The sequence below is a fragment of the Eptesicus fuscus genome, chromosome 10, assembly GCF_027574615.1.
Source record: "Eptesicus fuscus isolate TK198812 chromosome 10, DD_ASM_mEF_20220401, whole genome shotgun sequence".
Lineage (NCBI taxonomy): Eukaryota > Metazoa > Chordata > Mammalia > Chiroptera > Vespertilionidae > Eptesicus > Eptesicus fuscus.
Window position 1 is genome coordinate 13,251,988 of NC_072482.1, and position 15,042 is coordinate 13,267,029.

The window sequence follows — 15,042 nt, forward strand, 5'->3', positions numbered from 1 at the left end:
GATCAGGACCTGGAGTGGTGGTGGGGGCCATGGGAAGTGGGCTGAAGCCGTCAGGAGGGACACACTGTAATGTTGGAATTTTTCCAAGGGTGATGGTCGGGGAGCCTCAGGCGAATGAAGGGCACAACTTTATTAGTCCCTTTATTAGGAAGGCAAGATGCTGACCTAGATTTACTAGGGTAAAAAAAATTTTTTTTTCTTAATGAGTAATAGAAGTGTAGTGAAGAGAGGTAAAAAATTCTATTTCTTGTTAACCAGTGGGGCAGATTAAATAGGTGGTGGGGTGGATGGTGCTATTTGGGTTGTGACGTTAAAAAAAAAAAATATATATATATATATATATATGTGTGTGTGTGTATCTTTATTGATTTCAGAGAGGAAGGGAGAGAGAAACATCAATGATGAGAGTCAATGATCAGCTGCCTCCTGCACGCCTCACACTGGGGACTGAGCCCGAAATCCGGTCATGTGCCCTGACTGGGAATTGAACCATGACCTCCTGGTTCACAGGTCGATGCTCAGCCACCGAGTAGTTGTTTTAAGAGTAACCAGCATTCTTGAAGAGGAAGGACAGAACTCCTGAAGAGTGTGTTCCTCTGGCTCCAATATAACCTGGGCAAAGCCAAGTTTGGCTTCAAATGTGAGCCGACCCAGGAAAATGATTCCTACACAATGGCCCAGGTGTATAAGGGCCTTATAATGACATGGGGTTGAGCCTGGACGTTTCTGTCCAATTGTCATTGCTCCACTGGTGACCCAGACTCAAGCTGGGTGCACTGCTCCACCAGACTTATGGTTCTTGTGTTTGAGGCCTCCCTGCTGCTCCATGGGTCAGGTGTCCTCTGCACCCAGGGACAGGTTCCATATCCAATCACTGGCTTCAGGGTAGTCTGGGCTGTCCTACCTTCATCCCGACTGTCCCACCTTCCATCCTGAGGGTATAGATAAGGGAACATATGACAATACCACCACTGACAGAACAGCAAAGAGCACAGGAAGTAGGGTGGCAGGGAGGGCCACTGGAAGGGTAGCTGCAGTCCCAGACTTCAATCAGTATTTTAATTACCAAGTCTATATTTAACAAGACAATGTGGGAGAAATAAAGAGGAAGGAAGGGGTGGGTGGTGAGAGGGCCTCAGAGGCGCTGACCCACTTTCTGCACTGGCTGCAGAGCCCTGCAGTCCTGGCCAGGGCTCCTGGCCGTGTGCTCTTCTGAAGCCCCAACAGGCGTCGAAGGAGGTGCTTCAGCGGCTACAGCTCTGGCAGCTGCAGACCCCATCAGAGACGTGTCTTCAGTTCTGTCCTGGAATCTTCCTCCACTCTGCAGCAGGGCTCAAGGGGGCTGGCCAAGGGTTTCAGCGGGTCAGTGTGACTGCAGGATCACCTCGACGGCCTTGACTGTAGTGTTGAGCACGCTGGCTGGAGGCCTCGCATCAGGGAGTACAGCGGGGATGTCTCTGGGGACCCTCTGCATGGGTGGGATGTTGGGGCCCTCCAGTGTGTCTAGGATCCCTGAGAGGAGGAGGAGGATGGAATGTGAGCAAGAGCTAGCTGGATCCTGCCCTAGGCAGCTGTGCTTCCCTTCCCCCACACCCAGGCCTCCTGTCACTTACCCTCTACCACCTTGTGGTAGGCAAAGTGCAGATAGAGCAGGAAGAGCATGTGTAGGGCAGCTAGGGTGCCACAGAGGAGCAGCCGCTGTGTGGGGCCCACAGTCCGTGACACCAACACTGCCACCTAGGGCCACAGGAATTTAGCTCAGGCAGCGGTCCCGGCTCCGGTGAGCAGTGTGGAGAAGATACTCCTCCCCAGATCAGAACCCTCTTCGGGCTCTTCTCCCCCACTGAGAGCCTCTTAAGAGCTTTCCCCAGCTCCCCGGGAGGACAGCCCACCCCTGGAAACATGCCCAGCTTACCATACGCAAGGTGGACAGCCCCCCCACCAGCAGCCAAAAGAGGTAGAAGAGGGCGTGCAGGTGGATGTTGTAGGTGACGAGCAGGACAATGCAGTGCCCAAAGAGGCCATAGCCCTAGGAAGGAAGGTGGAGAGGAGAATCTCTCAGGGTGGGCTGGCCTTTGGACCCTCACGGGGACCCTGAGAAAGACATGGCCCACCGGCCAGCTTATCCCATTCCAGGCCCTGGAGCCCCAGGACAGATGCACACCAGGGCCTGGCTACTGTTATAAGGTCACCCTTGCCCACCACCATGCTGGACTCCTTACCAGCAGTGCCAGCATCTGGAGCATGGTGATCTGGGCGTTGCACAGGTAGGCGAGGAAGTAGATGAAGGATGAGACACCCAGCCAATAGCCAAAGCAGGTGCCAATGGCTGTGCCCATCAGGGTGCCCTCCCGCTGTGGGGTGAAGGCTCTACTTAGTCCTGGGAGGCCTCTGGTCTCAGCCTTACCCAGGGCTATCCGCAGGGCTGCTTCTAACTCACTGCAACTTTTTCTCCTTGGGCAGCTCAACTCAGCCACCCCCCAAAGTCCTCTGTCCTGCTTACGATAATGGTGTCAGACGTCTTCATCCCGTGGAGGAGAATGGCAACCAGTGTGAAGACCAGCATGAGAGGTCCATAGAGCTCACCAGCGATTTTCTGTCAAAATACCAACTCATTCAGGGTACAATGGCTCTTCTGTTTACTCCTTCCCAGGTTTGGCCTGGTGACCCCACCCTCTGCCCTAGGGCGTCCCCTGGCTGGCTCTTCCAGTCATGCTACCCTCTATTCACCTGGGGGAAGTTGACCATCTTGATGGGGATCATGGACTCCAGGAGCCTGGGAGAGGAGAGATGAGAGCAGAGGCAGCACTTATGAGGTTCTGGAGGGCCTGAATCTTATTCATCTTTCTAACTCCAGAGAACATGCTAGATGGTAAAGGGAGAAGAGGGTAGTAAAGGCGGACAGGGAATGAGGAAATCACTTCTTTGCCCGAAAAATGCTTCCAGGAAGGACCACCCCTGATGCTGTGCTGATGGATGCAGCAGCAATATGAAGCTCAGGGAGCCCAGCGGGGCCTCGGAGAGGGTTTGAGAATTTACCTATTTGAACTGCTCTCCTTTAAAAGGCAAACTCCGAGAATGCCCAGATTTCCGAACTGTGATGGTGAAGCCCTGGGGAAGGTTTTGAAGGTGGTACTTGAGGGAACCAGTGTGCCTCCTGCCTCTCTTCCTGATTATCATTCCTCCAGGCACTGCCGAGTCTTTTCTTGAAACGTATTTGAAGCGGTATGAAAACTCCAGGCAGAAGGAATACAAGTCCCCCCTCTCTTCCTAAGTGGCTAGCTCCTAATAATACCTTGGAATGTGACTAGACTACTCTCCTGGGAAGCCCCCCCTGCCCCCCCCTAGCCTACTCTGGGTCAGATGTCCCCCATGTGTCCCTTCATAGCAAATGAGGGCTGTACTCTAACTGCCCTCAAGGGCAAGGCTCCCACTTGTCTTCCCCACTAACTCGGACACAACTAGCAGAGTTTGCAGAGAAAAAGCTTAGTAAGTACTTGCTGAGTGTACTGGGTATTTGCTGAGTATTGGTTAAATGAAAGGATCAACAAAGAACCACAACCAAGATTAATTCCAGTTCTTGAAAAGTCAGTCAACAACTATGTACTGATATTCTGGTGCAGAGACTGTTCTGGTGCTGGGAATAAGATGATAAGCAAAACAGAGCCTGCTTTTGAGGAGGTCTCTGGGGAGACAGACCCGAGAAAAGAAAGTATAGCACTGCTTAAATAAACGAGGCACGCGGCCTGCCGGCCGTGAGTTTGGTATGTTTGGTAAGTGTTATCTGTTAGAGGAAAGCACAGACCTCCATGGGAGCACCAGGAAAGGACAAGCTGGGCATAGGGTGAGGAATGAGAAACAAAGGAAGCGACATTTGAGCTAGGTTCTGAGGGAAGATGAGTGGTTTACTAGATGGAAAAGAGGAGGAGGTGGTGTTAACACCATATCCTGTTCCGGGACCGGTAAGAGGAATGGTGCAGCTGGAATACAGATGTAATGATGAGGGCTGGTGGTGTCAGGAAAAGGGGGATTCTAAGGGCTTGGTCTCTGGCTGTAGTTTAGATGTGAGGAGGGCAGCTTCTGTCAGGAGAAGGATCCTCACCTGCTTCGCACCTGGGCAGGCTCCACATCAAAGTAGGGTCTCAGGATGTCGATGTTGGCATACAAGCTGAAGGCCCTAGAGGCTTGTCTCTTCCCTGCCTGCCACATCTGAAGTAAGGAAGACAAGGATGGGGTGGACGGTATTGTCAGACTGTTGGCTCTGAGCCCTCTGGGTATTTTCTGTTGGATTTCTACATGGTTCTATGCCAGAACCTGCGGCCTCCTAGGCGTACTTTTCCACCTGCCAGGGATCGTCTTGCTTACCTGGTCAGCCACCTGCCGGCTCAACTGTCCCTTAAAGCCCTTCATGCCCAGGAATTCCCCATCCTCTTCTTCAGCAGCGGCTGCATCAGCATCTACTTCTTCTTCACGCAGGCGTTGATGCAGCTCACCCATATCCTCGAAGCTGGAGCCTGAAGTATCGTCCATGTTCTCCATGTCAATCACCGCTGAGCCCCCACCCTGTGAAGACAATAAGCTCCTAGAGTGCAGGACCTTTCTGCTCCATCCATCAAGTCCCTCTTTGTTCATCCCAGGACTTGGGGCTTTGTTCTTCCACGACTGGGGAGTTGGCCTGGAATCACCACAGATCATGCTATTCTCTTCCACTCCTTCCTTCTCAGAACCTTGGTTCTCTCTCTTTTCTAGCCTGAGGAACCGAGGACTCCCTGCCTCCCATACATGTCTTTCTCCCACCTTCCCTATCAAAGCCCAAAGGACTGCCCAAGTGCCCACTTCCTTTGTCTTTCCCAACTCCAAACAAGACTGTGCACACAGTATGGTTTTAGCTAGTGCACTACTCCCCATGACCCCGACCGATCCCGAAGGAAAGCGTGTGGGGCCAAAGACCCGAGGCCCTCTGGCTGGAGTCCATGTCCGCCCTTTCAGGTCAGCACTAGTCCCACGGACTGTCGTGAGCACGAAGACCCAAAGGAGAGGAAAAGTGCTGCAAATGGAGCAGACTTCTAGGGCCCGGGGGAGAGTCCCCACGACACTTCTGACCACTGCCGCCCCTAGGGCTGCTGGCCTTGAGGCCATTACCTGGATGTTTTCTTCGAACCCTCCCCATTCCGGGCCAGTCCCATTTCGGGAGCCGCCGGCCGGCGTCGCCGTAGTTGCCATGTCCCTCGAGGGCTCCCGTCGCTGAAGCCCGCGCTACTCCCGCGCGCGGAGGGCGAGTGGGAGAGACGTGGGCCTGAGAGAAGGAAAGGTACAGGGCGAGAGAGGTGGGATCAACCGGACCGCAAAAAAGAAAAGAAAAAAAAAAGGAAGAAGAAAAAAAAAAAGAGAAACCCGGATGTTTGGCTCAAACTGACTTCCGGAAGCTGGGGACGTGGAAGAGGGCAGAGTCTCGCGATATTTAATCTTCCAGGCGGTGACGCGTTGCCTTGGAGACGGAGGAGGGCGACTGGAACGTACGCGCCAGTTGCAACCTTAATCACGTGGAGGGCTCGAAGATGGCGGCGGCCCAGGCGGTGGAAGAGATGCGGAGCCGCGTGGTTCTAGGGGAGTTCGGAGTTCGCAATGTAAGCTTTGTGGCCTTGAAGTCGGGAGGAGAAAAATGAGAGGGGAACAGGAGTGCGGACGGGCTTAGCCTCGCTGCCCCTTCGCGGACAGACTCGTGTCTCTTTCCTTTAGGTTCACACCACCGACTTTCCCGGTAACTATTCGGGCTATGATGATGCCTGGGACCAGGAGCGCTTTGAAAAGGTGGGTGGAGCTGGACATGTCGGAGAGAGTGTGAGGATCGGGCCTGGTGGTTTGAGCCGCCTGTGCTCAGAAGCTGTCCCTGGGGATTGACTCGGTTCATAAAACGTGTATTGACCAATGTGCTCCGTGTACACATGGTTTCCACCCTGTTCTGCGAACAAGATGTTCAGTCTTGTTGGAGAAGAGCGCGCATAAACAAATGATTTCAGTATAACGTGGAAAGCGCGGTTGATAGCAGTAAGGACGAGGGGGGTGGAGTGGGGTGGGGGTATCCCATCCCGCAGAAGCACTTAATCTAGAATGGAAGGGAGGATAGAGGAATGAAAGATTTCGTTAAAGAGATGACATCCGCATTGAGCCTAGAACAATGAGCAGAAGCTGAGAACAGCGAAAGATGAGGAGAAACTAAGAAGAGAAGCTAAATTATAACGGCTGTGTGAGCTGTGCTGTGGGAATGTCCACGCAGTTCATTATTGCTAGAATATAAAGTGGATGGCCTGGCGGCTGTTACTCAGTGGTTGAGCGTTGACTCATGAACCAAGAGGTCTCAGTTCTATTCCAGGTCAGGGCACATGCCTAGGTTGCAGCCTCATCCCCTGTAGGGGACGTGCAGGTGACAGCCTATCGATGTGTCTCTCACGGATGTTCTCTCTATCCCTCTCCCTTCCTCTCTAAAAATCAGTAAAAACATATTTTTTTAAAAGTATAAAATGGAAGGGCATGAGTGGTGGGCAAGATTGAAATGTGTCTTAGGGACTGTAGGTGATAGAGCAAAGGGGATGTAGAAAGTATGTTTGGTGATTGCATTGATATGGTTGTAAGCGGGGAGTGTAAAATGACCTAGCTTGGGGAACTGATGAATCGGGGGCATCATTCATTGATAATAGATTTGGGGATTGATGATGCATTTAGTTTCCTGCAAGTAGATAAGTCTATCAGGCTAGTAGAATATATGTTTGAATTGAGATGAGAAGTGAGATATTTTGGGAGTTGTCAGAACAGATAATTGCTAAGACTGAGTGTGGTTGAGGTCACTCTGGAGGGAAAAATTGGGAAGTAACGTTTATAGTGTAGGCGGAAGGTAGTGAGTCAATTTAGGATTCATCAGAGGAGGAAGAGAACCAAAAGATTGGTGCTCAGAAATCAAGGCACTAGTTTGAAAAAGAAGGGATCCTATCAACAATGCTAAACAGAAAAGGCTAACAAGATATGGGTTTAGTGTCAACTGCACTAAGCAGTATGGAAGCATGTTTTCTAGAATAGTCTCTCTGGATGGTCTGGCTGAAAGCCATAATGCAGAGACACACAGAAACAACTGGTGTCCTTTGATAGATGATTGGATAAAGAAGATGTGGTACAGTCCAGCTGGTGTCGCTCAGTGGTTGAGCATTGGCCTGTGAACCAGGAGGTTATGGTTAAATTCCTGGTCAGGGCACATGCTGGGGTTGTGGACTGTATCCCCGGTAGGGGGCATGCAGGAGGTAGCCGATCAGTGATTTCTTCTCATCATTGATGTTTCTCTCCCTTCCTGACTGAAAGCAGCAAATGAACAAACAAGGAAAATAAAACTCATAGGTACTGACAATAATATGGTTACCAGAGGGAAGGGGTGTGTGTGTGTGAGAGGATAGTAAAAGGTAAAGGGGGTCAAATATATAGTGATGGAAGATGATTTGACTTGGGTGGTGAATACACAATGCAATATACAGATCATGTATCCAAGAGTGTGTACTTGAAACCTGTATGATCTTATTAACCCATGTCACCCCAATAAATTAAAAACAAAAACGAAGAATTAGGGGAGAGCCCTAGCCAGTATGGCTCAGTGGATAGAGCATCGGCCTGTGGACTGAAGGGTCCTGGGTTCATTTCCGGTCAAGGACACATGCCTGGGTTGTGGGCTCAATCCCCAGTGGGGGGCATGCAGGAGGCAGTCCATCAATGATTCTCATTGATATTTCTCTCTCCCTCTCCCAAATCAATAAAAAAATATTTTTTTAAAAATTGGGGGAGAAAGGAACATCTAATGAGGGACATCTGAGCAAAGAGAGGTTTTTGGATGAAGAAGAATGTTAATACTTTAAGGGGAATTTCCAGAGGGAAGGTATTGACTATACAGAGAGCAAGATTCATTTAGTGTTTTTTGTGTGTTTTTTTAGAATTTCCGTGTGGATGTGGTACACATGGATGAAAATGCACTGGAGTTTGACATGGTGGGAATTGATGCAGCCATTGCCAATGCTTTTCGGCGTATTCTATTAGCTGAGGTATTGGTGGGCATGGTGGCAGGGGCGAGTTGTGTGGGGAGACCTTGCCATTACCTCGCTTGTACAATTGTCTCAAGGCTTAGTTTTCCTGAAATTCTGCTGAGCGTTTCTCCTGCTCATTTGTAAATTTTTCATCAAGCATTCTCAGAGGAAGAGGTCTTTCCCTACCTATGTCAGCAGGCAGGGAGTTTATGTCTTGGTAGATGATTCTGTTTTGTTGGGCAGGTGCCAACCATGGCTGTGGAAAAGGTCCTGGTGTACAACAACACATCCATTGTCCAGGATGAGATCCTCGCTCATCGCTTGGGGCTCATTCCCATTCATGCTGATCCCCGTCTTTTTGAATATCGGAACCAAGGTGAGGGCTTGAGAAATGAAATTGTGGGAGAAGGCGAGTAGCTCTTTTCTGTGGAGTAGATTGTGAAATCAGACTGCCTATGTTCAAATCCTGGATCGACTATACTAAACTTTTGGTACATTAGTGTTAACTGTGAGAACACGTGCCTTGATTTTAATGAATTTGTTAAGAGTATTAAATGAGAAATGTAATGCACTCAGTATGGTGCCTGGCACTCGAATGTGCACTAGTCCTTTGAGAGATGCCACTCCCTTTGTGCAGGAGATGAAGAAGGCACAGAAATAGACACTCTGCAGTTTCGGCTTCAAGTCAGGTGTACTCGGAACCCCCATGCTGCTAAAGATTCCTCTGACCCCAATGAACTCTATGTGAACCACAAAGGTGAGCATTGGTAGGGTGACAGAGGGCCTACCTGTTGGGTGCTAATTTTAGGAACTCAGGTCTTTTGATGTGCTTCTTCTAGTGTACACCAGGCACATGACATGGGTTCCCCTGGGGAACCAGGCTGACCTCTTCCCGGAGGGCACCATCCGACCAGTGCATGATGATATCCTCATTGCTCAGCTGCGGCCTGGCCAGGAGATTGACCTGCTCATGCACTGTGTCAAGGGCATTGGTGAGAACCCCATGAGCTGCCCTGGGAAGAAGGTAGTTTGAATACAGTGGGGTGAGGTGTGGCTACGGGACTCAGCTAAGATGTCACCGACAGGCTTTGGGAATGTCAAGAAAGGTTTTCCCACAGGCTCTGATTTCCTTCTAGGTAAAGATCATGCCAAGTTTTCACCTGTGGCAACAGCCAGTTATAGGCTCCTGCCAGACATCACACTGTTGGAGCCTGTGGAAGGGGAGGCAGCTGAAGAGCTGAGCCGGTGCTTCTCACCTGGTGTTATCGAGGTGCATGAAGTCCAAGGTATATGGTTTTTGGGATGCTGTTCAGGTCAGGGCTTAAGGTATATTTTCTTTGAAAGCAGAGAGAATGAAAGCTGGGCTCATGTGTTGATAACATGGTTTGTTTTCATTAGGTAAAAAGGTGGCCAGAGTTGCCAATCCCCGGCTAGATACCTTCAGCAGGGAAGTCTTCCGGAATGAGAAGCTAAAGAAGGTTGTACGGCTTGCTCGGGTTCGGGACCATTATATCTGTGAGTATCCAGTTTGCAGGGAGTGGTGGGGGACAGCTCTTTGGTGTTATAGCTTCCTTGCATATGAGTTCAGATGTAAAATCTAGCAAGCAGTCTAGGCTAAACTGTCTCTTTGGTTTCCAGTCTCTGTCGAGTCAACGGGGGTATTACCACCTGATGTGCTGGTGAGCGAAGCCATCAAGGTACTGATGGGCAAGTGCCGGCGGTTCTTGGATGAACTAGATGCAGTTCAGATGGACTGAGGCTTGCAGACTTACTAGCATGACTGGGCTTGGATGCTCCTGAGGCACGCTGACGATTTTGGGTTCTGACCTGCTGCCACAGGACTGCTGAAGAGAGCCTAATGTGACTGGGACAATTCCAGCTTCATTTTAGGCAATACATTTTGTTAAATGTGTCACAAAATGCGACTTTTATGCCTTTATAAGGCCCCCATGTAAATAAATTCACATCTGAACAAAAAGTGTTTTGTCTGAGACCACTTCTTCAGGTTTGGTTCACAAACATGGGGCCTCAGTTCAAATAGGTTTGGCGTTAACAGCATACTGGTCCTAGATGTCATTGCAGGTTAGGGCCAACAAGGCTACATGAGAGACGCCAAATTGAGGTGTTTTCTGGGGACATAGTCAGAAAATACTGTATGCCATTTACCCTACCTCTTGGATACTGGGGGAAATGGCTGAGAGAAAAAAGGGTGGTCCTTAGCAAATTACATTGCCATCAAGAACCATGAGTGCCTGGCCAGTGTGGCTCAGCAGCTGAGAGTCGACTCAGGAACTAAGAGGTCACTGGCTCGATCCCCAGTAGGGGGCGTGCAGGAGGCAGCTATCAATGATTCTCTCTCATTGATGTTTTTATCTTTTTCCCTCTCCCTTTCTGAAACCAATACATACATACACACACACACACACACACACACACACACACATGAGGAAGAATATCAATTCCCTTTGGACTATCAGGGACAGGTCCAGAGCCACCAATGAGCACTGGGAGTGGTGTGGGCTGCCTGGTCTATATTTGTCAGGGATAGAAATCTTTTTCTAGCCTGACAGCATGTCCATCAGTTCTTCCTGTCCACTCTCATGGAACAGTGACCCTGAAGTACGTCACTAGGTTGAAACAGACAGATGGGGCTTTCTGTATGAAATTGAGATTTTTACTGACATGCAGATGTGCTTTAGAGTTATGTTTCTACAAAAAGGTTCTATAAACAATAGAAAACTTCTAGCATGAAGTCACAAGATGTTAAAAATAGTACAACACAATAAATACAACTATGCCCTCCACAGCCCCAACGACAGAGAGGAGTAGACAGCTAACAAGTTTGGAGGGAACCATGCTTTGAGATGGCCTTCACAGTTGACAAGCCCAGAGTACCACCCCTGGGATGTGGGACAAGAATGTGCCATAGAAACAGCTATACCAGACACCAAGTCGTGTTTCCCCAGCTTCTCTCTTCCTGAACCTCCCCTGCCTGAGGACCAGCACCAGCTAAAAGCTGCAGCTTCAGCCCACACTGCTCTCCTCAGTCCTCACTGAAACCCTCACCAGTGGATTGATGACAGCCCTCTGTCTTTTTGCAGAACACATGGACACACACTATATAGTTTCTGTATGGATTAAGCTTGTCTATGGCCAGCAATGACCTCAAGGCTAGGGTCCTGTATCCATGTATCCTATGCTTAGAGGACCATCCTGTGATCTCTAGAATGGACTGGAGACTCACATTAGGAAGGCATATTTCCTTTTGGAAATGGCCCATGAGAGAAGTGGCCAGGGACCTGAAAGGCCATGAGATTTTTGAAGGCACCTGGACTCAGCTAGTCCTACGAGAGACCAGTGGCTTTGCTAGCTGCTTGTCACAGATGTAGCCTAGTTGGTCTGGATTATCCTTAGATGCCAATGGCATCACGTGACACTAGCTAGGGTACTGAGGCTCTTGTGCCTGAGTAGACCCTGGGGCTGGGGAAACCACACTGAGAGGTCATTCAAGGAAGGGCATGTGTGAGCTCTAAGGGGAATGTTAGCACTACTGATGCTGACCCAGCCCCGGTCCCTGAAGGTACACTTGATACTGCGTCCGGGGCTTAGCACTAGCCTATACCATGGATCCCATCAGCTGACCAGATTCTTGCTCAAACAGTGAGGGAACTGGCCAAATTCAGCACTCAGCACCTGACCCACACATGCCCCTCGGGGATGGGGAAGGCTTCCTGCCAGCCCAGCAGCTGGGGAGTCGGTGGTACTTGCAGTGGTCTAGGAAAAACTCTGGACAAGTCGTTCAGGGCTAAGCCCTTGCCACAAGGTTGGCTAGTTGCAGTGTTGGGTATAGCACCCCTAGTTACCACTCTGCACATGTGTATGGCTGCATGGGGGTGGGAGAGCTTGGGGAGAAGGGCTGCTCTGCTCTAGCTTTTCTCTCTTGGAAAAGCCAAAACTCCAAGTAGAATGGGCGATACCTGGGAGGTCTAGACAGCGTGGTGTAAGCCCTAACTCCCTTTTTGGACTTTAGTATAATGACTTCTAGCCCTGCACAGGGCCCACTCTCCAGCTCCAGACCTGGATCTCTCCAGGCTGACCATGGTGGTAAGTGAGGTGGCAGTGGAGAGGGGCCTAGAGATTAGCTACAAAGGAGGAGAAGAGATGACAATAAAGGCCAAGGAAGGATGCCCAAAAGCTTGATTCACGGTTCAAAGATGGTGGCCAGGCCGCCCTCCTCTTTGTCTAGCACCTCCGTCTCCAACACTGGCTTTGTTTTTTTGAAAAGTGATGGAAGATTCTTAATGTGAACTTCTTTCCGGAACTGCTCTCCCAAGGGTTTCTGTGGAAAACAAATGAGAAAGAACTAATGCTGGACCCTGACAGCGGGTTGTTTTAAAGGTAATCTCACCATAATGGTCAATGAATACAGCTGGTTTCTGAACACATCGTCTAAGACCGCAAGGTGGTTGGGAGCACAAAGGAAGGTGCATGACCTACCCCAATACAACCAGCAATGAGGCGTTTGAATTGGTCCTTCCTGCGCTTGTCAGCAACTTTCTGCAGAGAGGGGTTCAAAAGCTTGCAGTCAAACTGGTCCAGAGAGTCTTTCTGTATTTCAGGGATCTGCTCCATAACAGCTCTTATCTCCAGGTACCTGGGACGCTGAGAAGTAAGGATAAACCCACTAAATGGAGTAGGTTTGGGCTCTGCCACTTTCCCCATGCAGCACTAGCAACTAGGCAGCTGCCTATGTTTAGAGTAAGGCCTGGCTGTGAAGGATGAAGCCTGGCTGTCCTGCCCAACTCACCAGCGCCTCGTAGATCTGAAAAGCCAGGTGCACCAGTGAAGCCATGCAGCCTTCATGCTGCCCGTGTGTCTGCAAGCCCTTCAGCACGCTGCTGAAAAGCCATGTCACAGCATCTGCGAGCAGTGTCCCTGACAGCACCTGGGGAGACAGCTACATTGAGGGCCAAAGTGGGACTCTGAAGGCCCCAGCACCCCAATTCTTCCAAATGATTCAGTCAATCCTTATGACCCAAACCTTTCAAGAAGGGGCAAATAACCATACTTGTTTGAGAAGGGGCCAGCACAGCTGTGTCGTCGTCCTCTGGCAGGACAGAGTATCCCTCCAGGCCAGGGAATTGAAGGCTGTAATTAATAGCGCCGTACAAACATCCTAATGGAAAGGATGAAGGATTACAATGGGAAAGTAAGCACAACTTTCTCTGAGTATTATGTATCATGAGCTGGAGTTTTAATAGTAGGTAAGCAGGAAAATGATAAGAGAAATGAGCTTATTTCCTCTCTATGTAAATCAGGCAGTCAAAAAGAAAAAACAACCAATATAGAAGAGGAAACCTATGTATCGGAAGGAGACAGAGCTCCGGCCTGCTTCTGAGTTTTTCTGAGAGCCTTTGCCCACACCCATAAGGGAGACATGACCTTCAGCTCTTCCCACTCTTTTCTCGAACTTTAGGAACTAGGAACTTAACTCATATAAAGGAGTATTACCCTCAAAACTTTTTTGAAGGCATCACAGAGTGAGAATAGTGGAAGCTGGCTCCACAGCTGGAAAAGGAGAAAACATCACCTTGCCCTCCACCCACCTCGTGCTTCATTAGGCATTTGCCCAGGTCTGTAAGCTCTGCCATGGCCGAGGGGGTTACCTCTGTGGCCATCATCTCTTCATCTGTAAGCAGAGAGCAGAATGTTAACTCCAACCTTTCAGAACAGAGCAGACTCTCCTGTCCTGACAGAAGCTCACAGAATACAGGAGAGTTCAGTACCTGGGCTGACTGGCGGTTGAGTAGCACTGGGTGGCCCCCAAGCCTCATGAAAGGGTATAGAAGCCACTGCCCCTGGCAGATCTAGACATGTACCTAGCTGTACATGTGGGAAGCAGTGGGAAACGAGGTTTTCTGGACAGTTACTAAAAAGCTGCCACTAGTGAGGAACTTTTGTCACTGAACAAATATATGAAGACCTACTGTAGTGGACACTAATTTAGTTACTGGGGATATCACAGGAATAGCACAAAGTCCATTCCCTGATGGGAGCTGACATCCTAATGAGACACACAAATAATAAATGAATTCATAAATAATACGTGACATCATAAAAAACAAAACAAAAGTAACATCAGGTAGCGATAAGTGCCGTGGAGAAAAATAGAGCAGAGGATGCCCTAGTTGGTTTGGCTAAGTGAATGGAGCGTCGGCCCGTGGGCTGAAGGGTCCCAAGTTCGATTCCGGTCAAGGGCATGTACCTCGGTTGCAGGCTCGATTCCAGGCCCTGTTCGGGCACGTGTGGGAGGAAACCAATTGATGTCTCTCTCACATCAATGTTTCTGTCTGTCTCACCCCTCCCCTTCCACTCGCTCTAAAAATCAATGGAAGCCCGGCCAGTGTGGCTCACTGGTTGAGCGTGGACCTATGAACCAGGTTACGGTTTGATTCCCAATCAGGGCACATGCCCGGGTTGCCGACTTGATCCCCAGTGGGGGGCATGCAAGAGGCAGCCGATCGATGTTTCTCTCTCATTGATGTTTCTATCTCTCTATCCCTTTCTCCTCCCTTCCTCTCTCTAAAATAAATAAAAATGTATTTTAAAATAAATATCAATGGAAAAATATCCTTGGGTGAGGATTAACAGCAAAACGGAAATATAGAGCAGAGAATATAGCCCATGGTTGGGGTTGCTATTTTTGGTAAGTTGGTCATGGAAGACCTATTGGAGGTAACATTTGAGCAGAGACCCAAATGAAACAAGGGAACAGGCAATGCATATAGTTGGGAGGAAAAATCATTCTGGAGGAAACAGCCAGTGCAAGGGCTCTGAGATGGAGTATAGTTTGGAGGAATACAGCAAGGAGGCCAGCAGAGATGAAATCTAGATGTACAACATCTCATCCACATCAGACTGTTAGGGAAAGAGTTTCTTCCAGAACTGACCTGGCTACAGAAGGGACAATATTTAGGAGCCT

General features: G+C 49.5%; 3 protein-coding genes across 5 annotated transcripts in view; 1 reads left to right on the top strand and 2 right to left on the bottom strand.

Moving 5' to 3' along the window:
- Positions 1-1,045: 1,045 nt before the first annotated feature.
- Positions 1,046-5,355, bottom strand: YIPF3 (Yip1 domain family member 3). Its single transcript, XM_008153261.3, has 9 exons — positions 5,143-5,355; positions 4,366-4,563; positions 4,103-4,209; positions 2,731-2,776; positions 2,504-2,596; positions 2,223-2,354; positions 1,916-2,029; positions 1,614-1,737; positions 1,046-1,512 (listed from the first exon to the last, which is right to left on the bottom strand). The coding sequence occupies exons 1-9, from the start codon at positions 5,221-5,223 to the stop codon at positions 1,364-1,366; spliced, it is 1,044 nt and encodes a 347-aa protein (XP_008151483.1). The 5' UTR covers positions 5,224-5,355; the 3' UTR covers positions 1,046-1,363.
- Positions 5,356-5,360: 5 nt separating this feature from the next.
- On the top strand, positions 5,361-10,032 carry POLR1C (RNA polymerase I and III subunit C). Of its 3 annotated transcripts, none has more exons than XM_008153258.3 (9): positions 5,361-5,627; positions 5,740-5,811; positions 7,971-8,078; positions 8,304-8,436; positions 8,698-8,817; positions 8,900-9,052; positions 9,197-9,346; positions 9,459-9,575; positions 9,699-10,032. In XM_008153258.3, exons 1-9 carry the CDS (start codon positions 5,559-5,561, stop codon positions 9,815-9,817), a joined length of 1,041 nt encoding a protein of 346 aa, XP_008151480.1. In that variant the 5' UTR covers positions 5,361-5,558; the 3' UTR covers positions 9,818-10,032. The 3 variants fall into 3 exon arrangements, with proteins under 3 accessions (XP_008151480.1, XP_027983794.1, XP_054578072.1); XM_054722097.1 differs by lacking the exon at positions 5,361-5,627 and adding an exon at positions 7,354-7,386 and having other exon boundaries at positions 5,788-5,811; XM_028127993.2 differs by lacking the exon at positions 8,900-9,052.
- Positions 10,033-10,586: 554 nt separating this feature from the next.
- The window catches only part of XPO5 (exportin 5), a 56,952-nt gene continuing 52,496 nt past the window's right edge, over positions 10,587-15,042 (bottom strand). The window contains exons 28-32 of the mRNA XM_028127980.2: positions 13,667-13,749; positions 13,129-13,236; positions 12,868-13,005; positions 12,558-12,722; positions 10,587-12,399 (exon numbers count right to left, since the gene is read on the bottom strand). Coding sequence (XP_027983781.2) covers positions 12,262-12,399; positions 12,558-12,722; positions 12,868-13,005; positions 13,129-13,236; positions 13,667-13,749 — 632 coding nt within the window. The 3' untranslated portion in view covers positions 10,587-12,261. The remainder of the gene's footprint in view (positions 12,400-12,557; positions 12,723-12,867; positions 13,006-13,128; positions 13,237-13,666; positions 13,750-15,042) is intronic.